General features: G+C 59.3%; 1 protein-coding gene across 2 annotated transcripts in view; it reads right to left on the bottom strand.

The window, feature by feature from the left end:
* IFFO2 (intermediate filament family orphan 2) overlaps window positions 1-21047 on the bottom strand; it is a 46751-nt gene that overhangs the window by 12603 nt on the left and 13101 nt on the right. For both annotated transcript variants that reach the window (XM_008544065.2, XM_070600855.1), the window contains exons 2-3: window positions 2350-2410; window positions 1101-1196 (exon numbers count right to left, since the gene is read on the bottom strand). In XM_008544065.2, the coding sequence (XP_008542287.2) occupies window positions 1101-1196; window positions 2350-2410 (157 nt within the window). The remainder of the gene's footprint in view (window positions 1-1100; window positions 1197-2349; window positions 2411-21047) is intronic.

Raw genomic sequence — 21047 nt, 5'->3', positions numbered from 1 at the left:
GGCAGAGGAGTCGCTCCCAGGCTCCTGCTGGACAGAAAGGTGGGAGATCCCAGGGGGGAGGGGGCCCTGAGCTTGTCCTGGGCGTGAAGGGCGGGGCCAGCGCTGCTCAGCTGGGGCAGGGGGTGGAGGGGGCGTGGGAGCTAAAGGTTTGCCGCCACGTGGACAATGCGAGGCCGTCTGCCAGTCTCCCTAAGGGCTGGAAGGCACCCTCTTAGCAGACACAGTGTCAGTGTTTATTTTGTCAGAGCAAAGAAAACAGAAAAACAGCTCCCTCTGTTGAAAGACGTCCCTTCTTCCCACCCCGCATGCCCGTCGTCCCGACGCCGAGGGGCCTGCCAAGGCGGCGCTCTCTCCAGGATTCCTCCCACAGCTGACAGTGGGAGGCGGCCTAGGATGAGGGGGTCCCCCTGGAATCCAGGGAGGGGCAGCCAGGTCGCCTGCACCTGGAAACTCCACGGCTTCTTCCAGCCACCCCAGCCTCGTGCCCCTTAGGACCAGAAGCCACACTGGGCTGAGTCACCCACGTCTGGCTCCTCCTTTCTGGCAGCTCTTCCTACACACTGCCCGCTGCTTGAAGGGGGCAGGACACCCGGGCCCCCAGCAGGAAGGAGGCCTTCGCTGCCAACAGCTCCCCCCCGCCACCACAGTCACTCGGAAGGGCTCCGATCGTCAAAAGGACCCACACACTGGCCTTTCCCGACTTCACAAGCAACCTGTTGAAGACCACTGGCCTGAGGGGTCTCTCAGGCTGGCAGAGACCAGACCTGGGGGTCTCCCTCAACCCACGCCCAGACACCGAGGCCCACGGCCACCACCCGCCCTCATCGTGGCGAGTGGGGAAGGAGTCGGAGCGAACACACACACACCATGGGGAGCCCCGGGTGGGCGGGAGGGTTAAGCGGCAGGTTAATGCATCTCTACTCAGACCAAGGGAAGCGGATGTGGGGGAGGGCGCCTGGTCTCTGATGCATCCGTCATCCTCAAACGCAGCCAGCCAGGACTCTAACTAGAAGCCGAGCTTGCCTCGGAGTGAATGAAGCAGGTCGCATGATGGGTGTGGGGGAGGTCATGACGCCTGGGGCGGCGGCTGTGGCACTTACATCACTCATGAGCCCCTTAAACACCACCAGCTCGGCCTTGAGCCGCTCAATCTTCTCGTTCATCTCCTCCTGGATGGCCTCGGCCTCCTGCGCCGCCTAGGGGATGGAGATGGGGGAACGTTTAGGGGGGGCCGCGTACCCTGCAGGGTAGGAGGGACTGGACACCTGACATCCAACCAGGCCGGGTGCCTGAGTGCCAGGGAGGGAGGCCAAGGACCTCGTCCCAGCCTGGCTTCCCGCTCGGCCTGCTCACTGCAGGGCAGCATGCAGCGTAAAGCACCTCTCAAAGGAATATTTATCACATGGAAAAATCCATGGCAGGTATTAAGAGAAAAAGAGCAGATTCATGTCACAGGGGATCCCACTAGGTTAAAATATTAGGTCGATTCATGTGAAATTGCCAATAGTTGACCAACTCTGATTTCAAAAACGGCAATGTCACATGTGTCACCCTGACCAAATGTACACCTAGAATATGCGTATGTTTGCACAGAAAAGACCAGAAGATCCCACACCAATTTATTACCATGGAGGGGCAGAACTGTTTTATTTTCTTCTCAGTGTTTTTCTGAATTTTCAGTTTTTGACGTGAACATGTTATGTGTGTAAAGTAGAAAGCTTTTATTATGACGGGGGGGTGTTCATCCTTTGCCTTCTACATATTGACGTGACTTTCGTGTCTCTAACTTTCTTAGAAGATCAGTGCTTTAAATATCAGGAAGCAATTTTTTTAATGTTTGAAAGAACTTTCTAGGCCTTCTTATGGAGTCTCTGTTCTTGTGCCCGTTTGACTACAGGCAAACAGAGGCTGAGAAGGTGGAGTCTGTTGCTCCGGGCACATGGCAGGTGGGCGAGAAGCAGGGCCCAGAACACAGAGCTCCCGGGAACAGCAAGGCAATGTTCTCCCGGCTGCCACGGAGAGCCCGCTGGGGCTAGGAGCCCCCCAGGGACGCCCAGCCACCCTCTCCAAGGCATCCAGCCCCAAGTCAGGTCTTGCAAGCCGGGACTTGCCCCCAGGCTGCCCAACTCCTGGACCCGAGCTTTTCCGTATCACTGTGCTGGTCCCCTCCCAGCTCCGATGCAGGGGAAGCAGAAGAGGCCTCTTGGCTCCACAGAGGAGACACTGAGGCAGCAGGAGGTGAGAGAGCAGGGTCTGTGCTGGGAACTGGCCCTGCTCTGCCCCATGGATGTGCCTACTGGCCACGCGGTTCTCCGGAGCCCCTCCTGGTGGGGACCTGAGGGCTCTTACCTCCTGCAGCGTGTCCACCATGGTCTGCAGGTTCATGCGCTTGGCCAGCTCCTCCTCCCACCTGCAAGACCAAGAAGGACAGGCGGTGAGAGTGCGGCCTCCCCAGACCCGTCCGGCCCTCTGATGCAAAGCCAGCGCCCACCCTGAGCCTGTCCCAGTGGATCCACCCCGCCTGCCCTCCAGGACTCCCCGTGTAGGGGGCGGTGTGGGGAGGATGGCCAGGTTGACGCGGAGCCATAATACCAAGTGGTGGTGACAGTGCTGCTCTGGACGCAAGAGCACAGCACCACGAGGAGACGAGGACGGGAGGGACTGCCACCCCGCTTCACACAAACTGTAAAGTGCTGCGTAAACTCTGCTGCTCCTGCTGTTGCTGCAACACGCAGTCTGGAAGCTGGCCCTCGGGAGCCAGGCTGCGGCCCGCGCCACACTCAGGCTCTTCTTTGCACCCGCGAGAAACGAACTTTCACTGTGCTAACCACCGCCACCTTCGCGTCTACTGGCCCTGCCACCTACCCTAACCAGCAAAGAAATCTCCAATACAGCTAGTATCATCCCCATCTTACAGACAAAGGAACCTGAGGCTCAGAGAAGTCAAAGGTCTTGCCCAAAGACACAGAGCTAGTCAGTAGGTGGGGCTGGATCTCAAGCCCAGGTCTGTTCCCTTACATAAAAACAAAAAGTAATAAATACAGCTCACACTCATTGACCACTTATTCTGTGCCAGGCCCTGTTCCAGGGCATTCCATGTGTTACCTCATTCGTGCACACATCGGTTGAAGCGGGACAGGCAAGGACAGAGGGGAGAAGGCACAGCGGGGCTCACGGGGTGCCCCAGCACTGACTGAAGGTAGGGACAGCATGATGACAGTCACGGTTACTGTAACAACAGCAGCTCACCTCAGCCAAGCACAGACTCGTACCGGGCACCGTGCCGCCTGGTGCCACTCAGTCCTCATAACAGCCCCCTAACGCAGGCGCCACCATCATCCCCATGTTACAGGTGAGGACAGCAAGGCACAGAGTCACATGCCCAAGGTCACGGTGAGGACAAGTGGAGCCAGGACTCAAACCCAGGCTGGAGGCTGCACACAGACAGTCTGTAACCCCCAGGCTCCCCGCAGGCCCAGGGCCCGTCAGAGCCCTACCCGGGACCCCTCTCCCTCCCCAGAGGAAGCGGGGGTTTGGGGGGTGGTAGGTTCCCTCTCTACCCCCTCCATCCTGGGACAGACACACGAACTTCTCTGTTTCCTCGCCCCACGGCCGCCTCCCTACATGGCCTCAGAGCAGGCAGGTCTGGAAGCCTTTTCGGATGCTGTCAGGGCCAGCTAAAAATAGGCCAGAGGGGAGGAATGGATAAGAGTGGGTTACGTCACCAGCTTTTGGAAACAAGAGAAAACGGATACTGTTTGCACACACAGAGGAAAATTCCTCCTCTCTCCCAAACAAGAGGAGACAGCCCTGGCCAGGGCTCCCGGAGGACACAAACGCTCCTGTCTGCCCCGTTCCCTGTGGTCTTTACTGGCCCCCGCATGGGCGGCCAGGCCTAGATCTGCCGTGGGCTGCAGGGTCCAGAATCTAGCGGCACTGGACCTGGGGCTTCTGCCAGGAATGACAGACACAGAGAAAGCGAAGCAGGGGCAGCAGAGAACTTAGGGGTCTAACCCAGGTGGGGCCACCTCACTGAACCCCCACAGTGTGCAAATAGGGAAACCAAGGCCCGAGTGTGCGAGGAATTTGCCCAGGGTTGCCCAGTATGTCAGGGGCAAGGCCAGAGTCCAGCCTCGGGGTAACGTGGCAGACAGGCATCCCGGGTGTGTTGAAGTTCACAGGCGTCCCCACCCCAGCCCAGCAGCTTGGGGCATCTGGGACTTCCCTCAAGGGAGGCCAGGGCCCAGAACATGGCCCGAGCTGAATCATCTCTGCTGGCCGCGCTGCTCTGAGGGGGGCGGGGGACTCCATCCAAAGCCATGGAGCAGAGCAGATGCCGGGGGACCCTGGGGGGTGCTGGCCACAGCCTGGCTTTGGGGACCTGCCTCACTACCCCCTCTTGAGCGACAACAGGAGAAGCAGAGAAGAGGGGAGCGAGGGGCGAAGACGCAGCGCCCAGGGCCTCTTGCCCACACCCCTCATCTCCCAGATGGGCTTTGGAGATGACGCCCAGCGCCCCCTCACTTTTCCTTTAAGCAGCCTATTCATGAGGAAGGTGGGGCGAGGGGTCAACAGACCCATTGTACAGATAGGGAGCCTGAGGCCCCGAGACGGAAAGTGACTTGTCCCAAGTCAACCCAGAGCGAGAGCACAAGCCATGTCTTTGGATCGTCAGACACATGAGCAGCAGCCACTGACTGGCAAGCATGGTCTGGGTCCCACACACTCAGTTCAGTGCCTTGTACGCATATCTCATGAGCTTTCATGTGAATTATAAACCCTCTCAGGTAAAGAATTTTTCCCCAAACCCATTTTGCAGAGGAGCGAGCTGAGGTTCAGAGCAGTGCGGTAACTTGTCTGAGGTCACACAGCCCCCAGGCAGGGATGGGACTCCAGCCCAAGCCCGTGCTCTAGAGCAGCAAGTCTCCCACTATGATGTGCACGGGAATCCCTGGGGATGGTGTTCAGCTGCAGACCCAGATCCAGCAGGTTCAGGGTAGGATTGGGCGGACACGCTGCCTCCCCAACCAGCTCCCGGCAGACGGCACTTGGAGTGGCCCACGCCTCGCTGGTGTTTCTCAACTGCACCCCAGACAAGCCCACACAGATGATTCCACGGGCCCTTTATTTCCAAAGACCGGCTGGGTGGGCAGCTGGCGCGCCTGCTCCCGGGAGACTGAGGACAGATCCCGCGTGTCGATGGCAGCTGGCTTGACAGGCCGAGTCCACTGCCCACACGGACGGCCCGGCCCTCCCCGCTGCGGCGGGAGACCTGGCTCCGCGTCTCCGATGTTGACGATGCAGAAGCTCTGCCCTTCAGCTGCTCCGGCTGTCGGGGAGAAAGGACGACAGGGACGTGCCTCGTAAGGCGCCCCAGACACCCCGAAGTCACTGCAACTCGGCGCGGGGAAAGGAGTATGCAGCTTAACTAAAGAACTGTCCACCAAGCTGTGGGCTGGGAAACGTCAACACCTGCTGCCCAGGCCCCTCCCCTCCCCGACCCGGATATGCCCCCAGGAGTAAGGTTTCAGCAGGATGGGCGCTTCGGGCAGAGGGACCAGCATAAGGCAAGATGGGGCAGCTGGATGACACCGTGAAGGGGATGCCCCTACTACGGGCCAGGGGCTGGTGGACGACATGTCCTCTAAGCCTTTGCCATCCCGACTCTCCTGCTTGGAGCACCACTGAGCGAAGGTGCTCACGCAGCGGGCAGTGAAGCTACAGAGAAACCCCCTCCCCATTTTACAGGTGGGAAAATAAAGGCCCAGAGCACAGAGACAACTGGAGCCACCCCTTCCCACATGGACACAACAGCTCTTAAAAGTCCCAACTTCTCTCCTAAAAGGCTGTGTAAGAGAAGGGAGAGGAGGATGTTTACGGGTGACCTTCTGGATGGTGTGCCCACGCTAGGCATTCTTATTCACGTGAGAGATAAAACATCACATCACCTTCTCCTCCCCTAAGGATTGCCCCCATTTTGCAGATGAGGAAACAGAGGTTCAGAGGTACCCGATTCCCCTTTCCCTCCCTCCTCCACAGCCTCCTGAGATCCTGTTCGTTGTCCCAGGTCCTCTCAAACGTTATCTCTCCCCAAGCCCAGGCGGCCACTTGCGTTGTTTTTCCTCCTGGAGCCCAGGCTCGAGGCGGCCTCAGGATGCCATGTTCCCCGGCAGCGTGGCCACGCTGCTCATCAGGCACGGCTCTCACTCCGAGAGCAGCGCACGAGGCCGGGGACAGGGATGGACCCCCCTCCACCTTCCCCACCGTCAAAAGGGGCTCAGGCCCCCCACACCACAGAGACCCTCTCTTGCCCCAGCATCTCCCTCCGGGCATCCTCTCTCTCCCTCCGCCTGCAGACACCCTCCCACAACAGCCTGATACGCGTGCCAGCTCCCCAAAGCCCCTCCATCCACAGAGCTCCCAGCAGCCTCTGAAGCAGGCAGGACAGACGATGATGGCGAGGACGAGGATCGCCAGGCTGACGGAGCAGCAGACGCGCACTGAGCGCTCACGACGCGCCTGCGCCGTTTTCAGGTGCCCGGGGCAGAACCTCGTCTCAACAGGCTGCATGGTAACCTCCGGGTGGAATTATCACCTCCGTGCTACTGAGGAGGAAGCGTCAGTCCTAAACCACGACCCAGGGCCGCACAGCTAGGAAGCGGGGTTGTTTCCATTTTCCAGGGGAAAACTGAGACTCAGAGAATCTCCAAAAGGGAGGGCTGAAAGGGGCGAGGGTTCACTTGTCCAGACCTCTGAGTGTACAGATAAGGAAACTGAGGCCCAGGGTCACGCCACTCCCCCGGCCCAGGCCAGAGCTCACGAGGACGGCGGAGGGACGTGAGTCTGAACCCCGAATCTGCCTCCCCCAGCCTCTGCCTCAACCTCTCAGAGCCTGGGTTTCTCCATCCATAAATGACACGAGGTGTGGGCCCAACACACCCCAGGGACTCTCAAGAAAAACCATTCTGTTCCCCTACTCTCTGACGGTCATGTGACCGGCCCCCAGCCACTGGCCGCATCTCCTGGTCCCTGCCCACTGCTCCCTGCCACTCAGTCACTCCCATCCCTCTGGTGACCGGTGCTTATACCTCCCATTGCCTGGAGCCTTGAACTGAGTGTGAAATCAGGATCCCAAAGAGGAAGGGGCCGACACACAGCATCCCCAGAGACCCACGGAGCCCCAAGGGGCATGATCCACAACATGGCAGCAGGGATGGGATGCTGGACGAGGCAAGGGCAGTCCTGGAGGGCACTTGGCTAATGCCAAAGACAAGCAGGGGCTCACACCACAGAGCCCACAAATCGGGAGCCTGGACGCATGTATGGGCAGCACGGTGATGCCCTCCAGCGTCCATCGCAGGGGGTCTCAGGCACCCTGTGCCCTAGTCTGTCGGGATGTGGAGAAATCATGGGTGAGATGCCCATTCCAGTGGGAAAAGAGGCGCAGGGAAGGGGCACCATCACACAAGTCATCAGAGGAGTCGGGTCTAAAGCTGAGGCTCCACCCCTCCACCAGTGCAGAGAACTGGTTATGGTTACCATCACTAGTCTCACTCAGTATTCCCTGTACCTAAAACCCACCTGCACTTGGTAAGGAGTTAGATTTTGCTGCATGCATTTGCTGAATGAATGAATGAATGAATGGGGAATGAATGAATGAATGAATGAATCCAAGCTGCAATCACTCCTCAGTCCTCCTGCTCGCCCCTTCCCCAGCCAGGGCCCCTTCTGCCTGGAACATCCTCTGTCTGCACCGCCCTAGCCTGGGGGCCCCCGGGAGCTGAGTTCCCAGCACCAGCTCCTGCTCAGCTCCATCCACTGGGCTCCAGAGCCTCTGCAGGGGGAGGCCGCCAGGGCAGGAAGAGGGCAGGAAGAAGGAGACGGCTTCCCTCTCCCAGTTCCCACAGCCCTCGGCCCTGGAGGGGAGGCAGGGACATCAGGACGATGAGGGCAGGGAGAGGAAATGACTCCACACAGCGAGACTGCAGCTGAGATCCGGGGCCTCAGCCACCATCTTGGCAGAAGGAGCCCACATGTGAGGCCGGTGGCCAGGAGGGGGAGGCGGCAGCACCCGCCCCAGCCAGATGTGGTCTCCCGCATTCCTGAGGAGCCACCGCTGGCACCACGTGATAGACGAGAAGTCCCAGGAGGCCCCTGGGGGGAGGGGATAGGCAGCTTCTACGCCAGCCCCCACCCCCAGGCGACACTCAGGGCCGGCGTCTCCCCTCCCCCATCAGCTCAGGATGACACAGACCCACAGGAAAGGGGCCGACACAGCCTGGCCTGCGGAGGGGCGGAAAGCCAAGTGAAGTCACAGGCAGAGGGACTGACTCACAGATTTTTCACTTCCTGAGCCATCAGAGAAAGAGGCCCCGGGGCTCAGACTCCAGAGGAAAGTGAGTGCAGCCCCAGTGAAACAATCCAGGCTCCAGGGACAGCCCTGGGGCTTCTGGGGAGAAAGTCCCGGAGACTCCTGGGCAGCAAGAGACTGGGCCCCTGTCGCTTCCCAGCTGTGTGACCCTGGGCAAGTCAATTACCCTCTCTGGGCCTTGATTTCGTCACCTGTGAAATGGGAAGCACACCACCCCTTCTGAGGGTGGCTGTGAGAACCACACAAGGCAGGCGGTGTGGGTGAAAACACCAGTCCCGCCCCTGGCACACAGCAGACAATTAATGAGGTGGCTCAATCTGAACTGCAGAGGCCGCGGCTCGCTCGGTGGCCAGACCTCGGAGAGCTGGGAGGGCCCCACGGGAATGCTCCACACCTCTTCAGGGAGGGCGAGCAGCCGGCACGCCTAGGCCAACTCACTCAGGTGATGGGAAGCAGGCTCAGGTGAGGCCGGGCGGGCGCCGTCAGTGGAAAACTTCATTCTGGGCCAAGCGTGGGCCCGGCCTCTGGCAGAGGGCAGACGGGTGGAGAGCAGTTCCCACCCGGGCTACGGGGAGCTTACCCCATTGCTCACAGCCAGAGGCAGGCTGCCTGGGGATGGCCGGGGCGTGCTGGAGCCCTTCTGCCCGTCGGTCCCCGGGCTCTGCGCTGCCCCAGCCTCTGTGTGAGCCCACCCACAGACGCACAGAAGCCTCTCTCCCCTTCCCTCGTGGACAGGGCCTCCCCCTGGGCCCCGCCACAGAGTCAGGGCTGAGCCAGGGCCTTAACTGCCCGGTTCTTCTCTAGACTAATATCCGAGCTGGAGGACGAGAGTGCGGGCACAGAGGCAGACCAGGGGGACCCTTTCTGCAAATGCAGTTTCGCAGAAGCCGATGGGCAACAGATCAGAGGGGGCGCCCTAATGGGGTCTGGGTTGCCTGGTGAAGATCTGGAGCGCCCGACCTACGTTGCTTCTGCAGAGCCTCCCTAGAGAGCTTAAAAATCACCACTGAGTCAACTTCCTCATTCCACACCACCCCCCTTGTCTAACACCACAAACAATTCACATTCGAGGCAGAAAAAAAAAGAGAGGAGCAAAAATCTAAAAATCTTAAACAATCTAAAATCTAAAAGATCTTTAAAAAATCTAAAAAAAGGAAAAAAAGTAGAGCGGGAGCTGGGAATACACGATGTGAACCCGCCCCTCCGAGGACTTCCTCCTCCCAGGAAGCTACCCGTGGAAACGTGCAGAGGCTCCCCACCTCCCGACTTCCTCCTCCCCTTTGGTTTACTGTGAGCATCTTTTCTCTCCGGTAAATGGAGGGCTGGCTCCCCCAGCCTGCGAGTGGGGAGACGCCCCCATGCCCCTGAGCCCCCCTCTCATGGGTGCCTCCAGGTATCACCTGGTCCGCGCTCACCATCTTCCTCCCTGGGGACTTGGATGCTCGCATCTGCACCGAGCCCCCATCCCGGGAAGGGATCCCTCACACACATGCCCATCAGAGGCCCAGCTGCCCAGCTGTACTCTGCTGCTCGCAGAAGGAAACACAAATTAAATGCCAACTGATTGTCTCCGCGGAGGAGGCATTAATTTAATGTGAACACTTAACCAGGGCAGCCGATTCCATTACGGGAGGACAGTAATGGCCTGGGCAGGCCAGAGCCCGGGCTCCAAGATGGTGTTGGGCTGGGTTTGAGGAGCCACCACATCAATGTGTGCCTCCTCCCAGCATGCCGCCCCCACGACCTGAAACAGCACCCACCCCGCCCCCCCGCCCAGGGCCCCGGGGATCCCAGTGGGTGAGGTCTGTGCAAGCCTGCTCAGGGGGCGGGCAGGGGTCTAGCGCCCACAGGGAAGCACCCTGCAGAGGAGAGTGTTCTGGGCTAGGAGGCAGGAGATCCTGCTTCGAGTCCTGGCTCTGTCACTAATTCACTGTGCGACCCCAGCAAGTCCCTTCTCTGCCTGGGCCTCAGTCTCCCCATCGGTGACATGGTCTCTAAGAGTCCCTCTGGATGTGACATTTGCAGTGCTGTTCACAGACTCTGCATGTGGCCCTTCCTTGGAGCCTGGAAGAGGTGACAGCCTCAGGGAGCTCAACTCCATCCAGAATCATCCTTGATAACGGTGTTAGGCCTCTGGCTCCTGCCCGCATCGCCCGTAACTGACCACAAAGCTATCTGATACACTGCAAAGTCTCAAGGCCAGCTGCGACATCAGTCTTTGAGTTCAAACCAACGTGTATGATGAAGCCAGAGTGTCTAGGGTCAAACCCCAGCTACACATCCTGCAGCTCCGTGACCTGGAGCAAACTACCAACCCTCTCTGAGCCTTGGTAAGACCACCCAGCTCATAGGGTTTTCTTGCAAATATTCAATGGGCTCATGTATGACAGGAGCCTAGAACAGGGCCTGGTACTCCCTGAGCATGCACTCAGGGTCACCATCCTCATCCTCATGACCTCCCAATGACAGATGGTCAGAGAGGCCCCCAGAGACTGAGAGAGTGGTCCCAGACCACATTGCAAATGACAGGGCAAGACCTGAACTCAGGACTGGCTGGCCCCAGAGCCACTATGCTCCCATAATAATCATGTTGACGATGATAACAACAATGCGCTAGATGCCACTGTCACCTGGCTGGGTGACCAGAGGCACATAGGGGTGTCAGTGGCAGAGGGAAAGAAGCCAGATGCTGACACCACTAATTCCACTGCCAGCAAAACCCAACAAATGTCCTGATTCTGCCCTCTGTGCCGTCAGACATGCCCCAAGACGCATGGGCACATGCTCAGCCTTCGTGGTCTGTCCTGACAAGGTCACCATTCCAACAGGAGAGACCAAGGCTGGAGAGCACCCGCCAGCAGAGCACAGCTGGTCTCATGGAGCCACCCCAGCAGACATAAGACATTTAAGGGCATCCTCCCGGGACCAGAGAAGCCCCTGGTCACCTGCCCCCATAACCTTAGATTATGGCCATTTATGTGAGCCACCTGTTCTAATTACCCAGCGTCTGTATTCGCCCAGGTTCCCAGCATCACTCCTGCTTTGGTGTCATTTACTGCCAACACCTTTGAGCCCCAGCAGCTCTGTGGATGCTCATAATCCAGAGCCGTATGCTGGGCAGCGCCCTCCTTCCAGTGCCTCTGCCTAGGAACCACACCCGAGTGGGCACTGTCCCCCAAACCAGGCCATTCTGAGAAGGAAACAACTCAACGAGCATCCCATGGTGAGGAGGGATCTGCGTCCCAAATTGGAGGTCACCATGTCGTTTCTGGGGCATCATTCCCAACCTCTTCCAAGCTTGCAATCACCTCCTCCAGGGAGCACGACATGACTTCCCCAGGATAAGTCACTGGGCCCATCCCGGGTGCCCGGGGCCACAGTCACTGGCGTGGAAAAGAGCCGCTTGGCTGGGTGTTCGCTCCGGCCATGTACTCACTTCCCAGGTCCTAGACCCCGCGTGGGGAAAGGTCCACCTCCATGGGGCAAGATGGGTCTGCCCACAGCCCTGCCCCTGTCCCACCCCTCCAACCAGCCAGGGCTAGCACGTGACGAGCAAAAGAGGCACTAGCCTTGGAGCTGGACCGAACTGGGTCCAAATCCTAACATTACCGGCCACATGCTTCTGGGCAAATGATGTCCTGCTCTGAGCATCCCCACCTGGTCATCCACAAAATGGGGATCATAGAGGCCCCTCCTTGGGGCTGCTACAGTGTGTGAGAGCTGATGGATCACACGGAGGGTCCCCTGCCCTGCCCTCCCGTCGTTAACCAGCTCTGAGGTCTAAGAGGGCACCTTGGCCTCTCTGGGCCTCAGGTTCTTCTCTGTAAAACGGTCTCAGGTCCTTTCGGCTTCGCCGCTCAATGGACAGCATGGTGCGGGGCCAGCTGCAGTTTGTCATCAGGCCCCCGGGCGCTGGCTGCAGAGGTCCCACCTGACGGGGATGCTGGAAGGGGCAGAAGTGTGCCTCTGGGCAAAGCACAGAAGCTCCAGGGCTCCAGGCTCGCCGTCTAAGGGGTGGGGCCAGCGTACTGAATGCGTCCGTCTGTGGTAAGCACTCAGCACAAAGTCCAGCTCGATACATGGATTCTGCCACAGCACAAGGCTTCATGCTGTCTTTCCTGCCTTGGAGAATGGGCAGCTCAGCTCAGGGTGGCAGCTCTGTTAAGGGGACTGGCCAGGGACCTGGGCACCAGCAGGATACCCGGGTGCCAAACCAAACGCCCTGCTATCGACGCCCGGTAACCATCAAACAGACATGGGAGGACAGCTCACCTCCCTGGGGTCCAATCCAGTGCCTCATCCCAGTGCCGGCACAAGAGCTGGCCCCGAGGACACTCCGGCGAGGGAGTGCTGGGTGCTTCTGGGACTCTAAGAACAGGAGCTCAGAGCGTCTGCGGCAGCCCAGCTCCGTCTGGCTGTTGGCTGACATTCCACCTTCTTTCCCCCATGACACAGTCAACAAACATTCCCAAGTGCCCACTTAGGAGTCTTCTCCCAAGAGAGGGGAGGAGAGTTCCGGGGCGCTCTCCAGGCAGGACTCTGGCCCCTTAGCCTCGGGTCCTCAATTCCTGCAACCCAGCAGGGCGGGAAGATCTGGGTCCAGCCTCGTGTCCTGGAGGCGGGGATGGAAGGGCGTGCTCATCCTGGGCTCTCCGGGCGGGAGGCATCCTCGCTCTGCCCATCGGTGCCCGGGCCAGGAGGGAGGAAAGCAAGAATCCACCAGCACACTGAAGACACTGGTTGCCTCAAGAGGGAACAGCGTGGCTGGGGACAGGAATGGGAGGGAGACTTGTCACTCTGTCCCCCTCTGTATCTTTTTTTTTTAATCATGGTAAAATATTCATACTGTCAAATGTACCATCTTAGCCATTTTTGAGTGTGCAGTTCGGTGGCATTAAATACCTTCCCACTGACGCACCCATCACCACCATCCATCTCTGGAACGATTCATGTTGAAACTGAAACTCTGCACCCATTAAACACTAACCCCCCAACCTCCTCCCCACAGCCCTTGGCAACCACCATCCTACTTTCTGCCTCTATGAATTTGACTGCTCCAGGTGCCTCGAATAAGTGGAATCATACAGTATTTGTCCTTCTGTGACCGGCTTATTGCACTTAGCTTAATGCCCTCAAGGGTCATCCATGTTGCACAGGTGTCCGAATTTCCTCTCTTTCTGTGGCTTTTTAATTTTGAGTGATGTAAGGTATCACCAAGTCAAAAAGTCAAAACCATGTAAATTTTAAAAAAGAGAAAATATCTGCTTGTTTTGATATCATGAGTATTTTACAACGATTACACAAAAAATAGAAAAAAATCAGGGAAGCCAAGCCAAAAAAAATTTACAACCCACGCAATTCCCCCTCTGTGAGAGTTACTGTGAACACAGCACACGGGAAGCCTCCTTCTGAGCGGGTGAGACAGAGGCGGCTGGGGCACCACTGACCCGATGGGTCCTGCACTGTCATTCCCCAGTCCTAGCAATCAAAACACTGCCAAGAGCTTCTTGGCACACTCGCATTTGCACGTGTGCCCGGTCTTCCCTGTGGAGGGGGCTGCTGGGTCAAGGGCGCAGGCCTGGAGAAGGCCTCAGTGCCCCGCCAAGCGTGTGTGTGACAAGGCTGCACTCTCATGGGGCTTGGCAGCTGCTGGAGTCTGGACAGCTGCCCACAGAGCCAAGGAAAAGCAGGGTCCCTGGTCCTCACCCTAGCCCCTGCAGCAACGCTGTTTTGTGCCTCAGTTTCCCCATTAGTCAAAGGGCTGCCTCTCTTTCGGGTGGAAGAAGACCCCACCACAAATGTGGCCCGTCCTCCCCCTCACTGGGGTGGCACCCTGCCCTCCCCAAGGAGCAAGGGCTGGGGGACCAGGCTCACGGGAGAAATGGCCCCATACCTCTTCTGAAAGGGTAGCCCTGGGGCAAGCAGCCACATGCTAGGGCAGCAACCCCCTCGGCGCCCCCAGCCCCAGGTGTGCCAAGAAGCATCACACTCAAGGCCTGAGCATGAGCTGGAGGCTCTGCCTGGAAGGCTCCAATCCACACGCCCCCTTTGTCATCTCTCTCTCCTCCTCATCTTATGCCAACTTCAGGACCCAGCTGCTATACCCCCTCCTCCAGGAAGCCTTCCCTGACTCCTTGGTCAAGGCCAAGTGCCCCTCTTCTGGCTCTAAAGGCCCCAGTCACTTGCTCCTGAGGTTACCTGCTCCCCTGTTGGTCTTCCCACTTCGCCCAGCTTGTGCAAGATCAGGCCCATCTCTGGCTCCCAGCTGCCGCTCCAGAGCACAGCACGGAGCCTGGCACACAGTAGGCACCAGGTAAATGTTTCCTGGATAAAGAGCCACCTCGAGGGCCTTTCTTAGGAGATGGAGTCTGGAGTCAGTGCAGCACTGACTCACTGTGTGGCCTTGGACATGACCTGTCCCTCCCCATCAGCCTCAGTTTCCCCAGACAACCTCCACAGTCCCCACCAGCTCTACAGCTCTCCTCCCAGGATCCTCTTCTCTCGCCTCGACGCCTGGGCCTGCCTCACATGGGGCAGAGGATGGGAAGCCTGGTGCTCACAGCTCTGCTTCCCCAGAACTCTGCTTCCCCAGGACTCCGCTTCCCACCCAGGCCCGGCCGAGCCCCCAGGGACGCTCCACCCCACCCCAGCCGCTCTCGGCCTCGGGGGCTCTAGCTCTCACCCGAGGCCAGAAGCCCGCAGGGAGGCGGTCCGGGCACCCAGGCCAAGAAGCAGGAGGCCCAGGGGGTCTGTGCCCAGGAGGCCAGGGGGCCCCACCCAGGGCTATGTTTACAGCTTTGAGGAAAATCAGCAACTCCCAAGGCTATTCTGGAAACCTAATGTGCACTTTGGGTCTCTCCGCTGTTTATTTCTGGTGACTGTGCCACCCACAGGTAAATGCAAGGCCCTGCGGGTCTGCCGCTCGACACACTCTCCCCATCAAAGCCACATCACTCACGGGGCCCGCTTGTTTATCCCGAGCAACCTGGGCCACTGCTCTCGCTTCCAAGCTTCCCTCTTCATCTGCAGCCTGGACACATAAAGGGCCGGAGCCAAGGAGAGCCCACCGGGCAGGAGCCGGCACACACCCTGTCCTGGACTCAAACCAAGGTTCCGCAGCCTTGAGCAAGTCGTCTCTCCAGGCCTCGGTCTCCTCACCTGTGAAATGGGGTGAAGGACCCCACCTGGATTCAGCAAGGACAGGCATGCACAAATAGGCTCCAAGAGTGAAAAAGAAATCACAGAACACAGGATCCCAGCATGTCAGATGGGGACACTCAGAAGCCCGGGCAATATGGATGTGAGAAGTCTGAAGCTCAGAGAGGTGAGGTGACATGCCCGAGGTCACACAGCCAGGCAGCGGCAGAGTGGGGACGGAAACCCAGAGCCTGTGTGCTCCTGCCATGCTGCGGTAAGGGGAGGAGGGCGTCCCTGAGCACCACCAGGAGGAAGGAGGGAAAGGGACAAGGACCCAGCGAAGCAATTACTGTGGGGCATGTGCAAGGGAGGATGCTGGTGGCGGCTCGCCTGCGTGTGCAGCGTCTTAACCCTCCTAACTGGCCTGCAAGGCTCCCGGCATAGCCGGGCAGGTGACCAGACAGTGACCCCAGCGCCGAGAGAGGATTAGTGACGAGCCACTGCTCCAGGGTACCGACCCGTTCCTCAACACCGCCTCCTGCGTCATGCGGGCTCTGAGGCTCAGCGTGATGCGGACCAGCGGGGAGGACACTGGGGTGTCCCCAACACACACACACGCACACGCAGAGCATCCATGGGGCCCGGGTGCCCCTCAGAGGAGAGAGAAGTCAGTGCCCTCTGGGAAGACGGGAGGGGGAATGAAAGCGAGCAGACGCCCACAGAACCTTCTGTGACAATAATCTGCCAGCAGAGCTCCTCGTTGGAGCCTCTTGCTTCCTCACCCCCATTCTGCTGATGGGGAAACCAAGGCGCACAGAGATGAGGTGACCTGTCCAGGGTCACATCATCAAAAAAGCTACCCTGTGAAGTGTTAGCACGTGACAGCCTGTACAACCTCACTGAACCCTCACAACGGCCTCGTGAGGGAGGCACTGTTATTATGCTCGTTTCACGGACGAGGAAACTGAGGCCCAGGGAGGTGAAGCGAGCTGTGACGGTCCCAGAGCTCAGAAGCAGTAGAGCCGGGACTGGAATCCAGGCCCCAGAGCCCGAGCTCGCACGCACCAGACTCGCCGGCCCCTGCTCTCCTGAGGGAGCGCCAGGTGTAGGAGTAGCCCACGGGGTCTCCCTCCCAATGCCTGGGCTCCTTTCTCTGTGCCGGGAGGCCCCGTAACGGGAGGAAGAGGGTCAGGAATTGGGCACCCCAGTCTCCTGGGGCTCAGAAAGGACCCCAAGTTGCACCACCTCCAAACCCCACCAACAAAGCGCTGAGGCCCCTGCCCGGGCTGCTGACTGTGGAGCCCCTAAAGTGAGGTTCCCATTGGCCCGGCCCAGCCCCCAGGGCCCTCAGATGGGCAGGGGGTCCTTCAGACACCAGGGATCCCCCAGAGGGAGCCCCTCAAGCACTGCCGAGACCCTGGCGGGTGCCCCGTCCCAGGGGGGCACAGGGTCACCAACCCCAGCCCTGCCGAGGGCCCAGCTTCTCTTCTCAGCTCAAACCCAACAGGGGCCTCTCCTCCCCTGAGACTTGGTCCTCCAGCCCCACAATCCCTGGCCCGGACCGGGCAAGAAGCCAAGAAGGAGACGGTCCAAGACAGAGGAACAAGAAGGACTGGCCAGCGGGGAGAGGGGAGGCCCTCAGCACTGCTCCCCTGTCCCTTGTCCCCAAACCCTTTGATTTCAGACAGACTCAGCCACTCCCCAGCCGGTGACCTGGTGAAGTGATGTTACCTCCCCGAGCCTCAGTTTCCTTGTCTGTGAAATGGGGGTAACAGCAGTACCCGCCCCGCTGGGCTGTGAGGACCGCACAAGAGCGGGGGCACCCAGCGTCTGGTACGCTTCTGCTCCTCTTAGCGAGCAGGCCCCGCTTCCAGTGGCTGAGCGGCCGGCCCAGGGGCCGGGGTCCTGGGCTTGACTGAGACGTGCCACTCTTCCCCTCAGAGGCTCCATCCTCTCCATTCCCTCTCCCCCGCGCTGGGACAGGGGTGCTGTCTGGTACCCAGAGTCTCCACACAGTAGGCACACAGTAGGCCCTCACCTAGTATTGACTGGATGAATGAGTTTGTAAGCTGAAGCCACGGGGCGAAGCAGTGGGCAGGGCCTGGGTGCGAGTCCTGCTCTCTGCACTGACTCACTGTGTGGCCCCGGGCTGGGCCCCGCGCCTCTCTGAACCCATCTGCATGAGGAGGCTCTGACCACCCCCGGGAGCTCAGGCCCTCCCTCCTCCTGCCGCTGGAAGACCTAAGCCAGCCACCCGCAGGGCGGCCTGCCCAGTGGAGGGCCTTTTCCCAACCCGCCGGCCTCCTGGGGACAGACAGCGGGTCCACGCCCACCCAGCAGGCCCACAAAGGCAGCAGGCGGCTTCCTCTTGGTGACTTTGCCTGGGGACAGATGGAACATGGTGTGGTGTCTGTCAAGCCAGATGGCCCACTTGGCCTGAGGGGCCAGGACACCAGCTGGGAGTCCAGTCCCAGCAAGTAGGGCTGCTTAACCCCTTCCTGCCCAGCCACAGGCGCTAGTGTCCCTGCGGCAACTTAGTCACTTGCATCCACTCGGGCCTTCCGTCCTCCACCTTGGAGGTGAGGGGCCTCCCCGGGGCTGAAAGAGAGTCAGGGAGGTGGCGGGGTGGGAGGGGACCACGGGATGGACGGGAGTGCCAGAGGTGCCAGGGCCCAGCGGGTGAGCCGGGAGGGCATTGACTCCGGGCCGGGGCATCCTGTAGAACCACGTGGAGCCGGCAGCTTTGCTTCCAGGACACCCATCTCAGGCAGGGACTGCCAGGCCAGAACCCCACCAGCTGCCCCCTTTATCAGGCTGGAAAACCCACTCCCCTGCCCAAACCCTAGAAACAGCACCGCCTTGTGAAGGAGGAGACCCAACCCCACCAGGCTGGCTGATGGCCGTAGACATGTTGCTCAGCCTCTCTGGGCCTCAGTTTCCCCATCAGAAAAGGTGAAGCCGGGGTGATCCCTGGGCTCTAGGGCCACTCCCGGCTCAGAGGGAGGGCTCCATGACTCCAGGAGAAGGAATGTGCCTCCCTCCCAAGAACTTACAGAACCCTAAAGGGGCCAGCCAGATCCTTTCCACACGAGCGTGCCCCAACAAGTGTGCATGAGTCAGGAGGGACTTCCGGCGCGAAGAAAGTAAGCTTCGGGGGTTTGGAGGGGAGGCGAACTGCCTTGAGAACCTGGAAAGGGTCTTCCCCAGATAGTTGATGCCCACCCATTGCCCTACACTACGGAAGGCTGAACAGGGGAAGTGCAGCGTGTGGGACGATGGCTAGAGGCCAGGAAGCACTTCCCGATGGAAGGCACATCTAGGGGAAGGCTCTGGAATGCCTTCCAAGGCAGTAAGATCTTTAAGTAGGATTTGGAATGGTCTAAGCCTCAAGGAGAGGGAGGAACGGATGACCTCTGGAGACCCCAGGGGACAGCAAGCTGGTGTCCACAAGGAGCAGTAAGCAGAGCCTCTGAGTGTCTGCACTCAGGTGCCCGGCCAGCCTCACGCTCCACATGGGCGAAGGTGTCCTCTCAGGGCAGAGCACGGCCAAGCTCGGCCCCAACCTGGGGCCCACACGCTGGTCCAGCCGGCATCTCCAGACAGCCCTCAGGAAAGAACCTGCAGAGGACTCCAGAGAAGCCAAGAACACATCCCACTAGCCGAGGAGGAATGTGCTGGGCAAGAGGGCTGCCAGCCTGGAGTCGAGTGGTCCGTCAGCACAGCAGAGAGGCGAGAACATGGCGCTGGGGTCCACAGACCTGGCCGTGAGTCCTAGCTCGGCCACCAACTTGCTGTGTCACCCTGGGCAAATCACTGTCCCTCTCTGAAAAAAGTGTGCATTGGGGGAGAAAGTAAACAATCTCTAAGGACTCTTCCAGCTCTGATTTAACAGTCATTTGGCAAGCTCCCTAGGGACAGGAGTTTGCCTTTCTGGTCCCTGTAGCATCATCCGAAGGGCCCAAGCATAGGCACAGGGGCCCTGATAAGGATGGATGGATGGACGGATGGATGGATGCATGGATGGATGCATGGATGGATGCATGGATGGATGGATGATCAAGTGGAGTAATTCCTGATAAAGAAGTGCAGCAGGTCCTAGGTGTCCCTGGGAAGCTTCCTTACACTCGCCCACAGACCTCCCTAGCATCACTCTCCCCTGACTGCTGACCCTCCATTGTCCGACCTCCTTCTCTAACTTGGACACACTTGGGCACCCACCTACATACGCATATTCACACACGCTCCAGGCACAGCGACCCATCTCCTAATCCTGAGAATAGAAATTACAGCTAAGGATCCCCAAGGCCAGGAGATTTCTCTGCTCTGGTCTTCCCACATGGTGTCTCGGCTTTCTGAAGTAGCTCCCAAAGCTGGGTTTGAAAGGACACTTAACCGTGGGGGAACCCAGTGGTGATCTTTTAAGCCACAGAGACCCACGTTCACATGCCAGCTCTACCACTCTCTGGATATGACAAGTAACAAGCCATTTCACCTGCCGGGACTCAGTTTCTTCATCTGTACAATGGGCATAACCACAGCTACCCTTCAGGTGTGCTGTGAGGTTCAAGAGAACACATCCACAGAGTTTTAGACTGCACTGGGCACAGGAGATGCTCTAGGGACATAAGTATAATGGGGTTATGAGATCCCGGCTTCCTTCCTGGAGGAGGTGAGGGAGAGCCAACCTCCCAGGCCTTCTCTGCTTGGGCCCTGCAATCCCTTCCACCTTGTTTCCTGCCTTAAGGGGTGATGTGTCTGGACTTAAATCAGGCAGAAGATACAAAGCAGCCTTTGTCTCCTGGACGAGACCCTGAACCAGCTGCCTGGACATCGCCGCTGGAGAAACAGTAGCAAGACACCACTCTCCCCCAAGGTCTGGGAGCGAGCCCTTCACCCACACGGCCTTGCAGGGGCAGTCCATGGGCTGGGCGAGAACCCAGCAGCCAGCTTCCCATCTCCTTACAGGGGCCCCACTAGGAAGAACAGCTGCCCTACTGCCCGCTGAGGGGCAAGAAAGGGCTTGAACCTGTCTTCCAACTCCGGTGTCTCAGCCCAAGGGCGAAGGCCAGGCACGCGCGGCCCATTTCCCAACCAGGGAGCCTGAGGCCCTGAGTGTGGCAGGCGGTCCTCTGAAGACCCAGGTTCAAATGCCAGCTCTGCCTCCGCCTCACGCTGAGACCTCAGGCCAGTGATCTCCCGAGGAGGAGGCAGGGATGGGGATAGACGTCCCCATTCAAGAACACCCTCCAAGGCCACTGGAAGCCACAGGCTCCACGGTGTGCTGCATACAGCCTCAAATGCTAGGTCCTGCCCTCCCTGAGACCCTGTGCTGACAGTGTGCCAAGCAGGAGAGCGGACGTGACCTTCTCACAGGCCAGGCGGGCGGCTCTGCCGGGGAAAGGAAGTGCCCTGAACACAGAAGGCCACTCTGAGCCAGAAGGCGGAGGGAGCAGGCAGTGCTCACTGAGCGGGCCTGGGGGCTGGGGAGGGCCGGGCCTGGGCAGAAGGGACCGAGGATAACAACGGGGGCCAGCCCCAC

The sequence above is a fragment of the Equus przewalskii genome, chromosome 2 (assembly GCF_037783145.1).
Source record: "Equus przewalskii isolate Varuska chromosome 2, EquPr2, whole genome shotgun sequence".
Lineage (NCBI taxonomy): Eukaryota > Metazoa > Chordata > Mammalia > Perissodactyla > Equidae > Equus > Equus przewalskii.
Note: the sequence above shows the minus strand (reverse complement) of the source record. Positions and strands in the feature narration are given on the sequence as shown.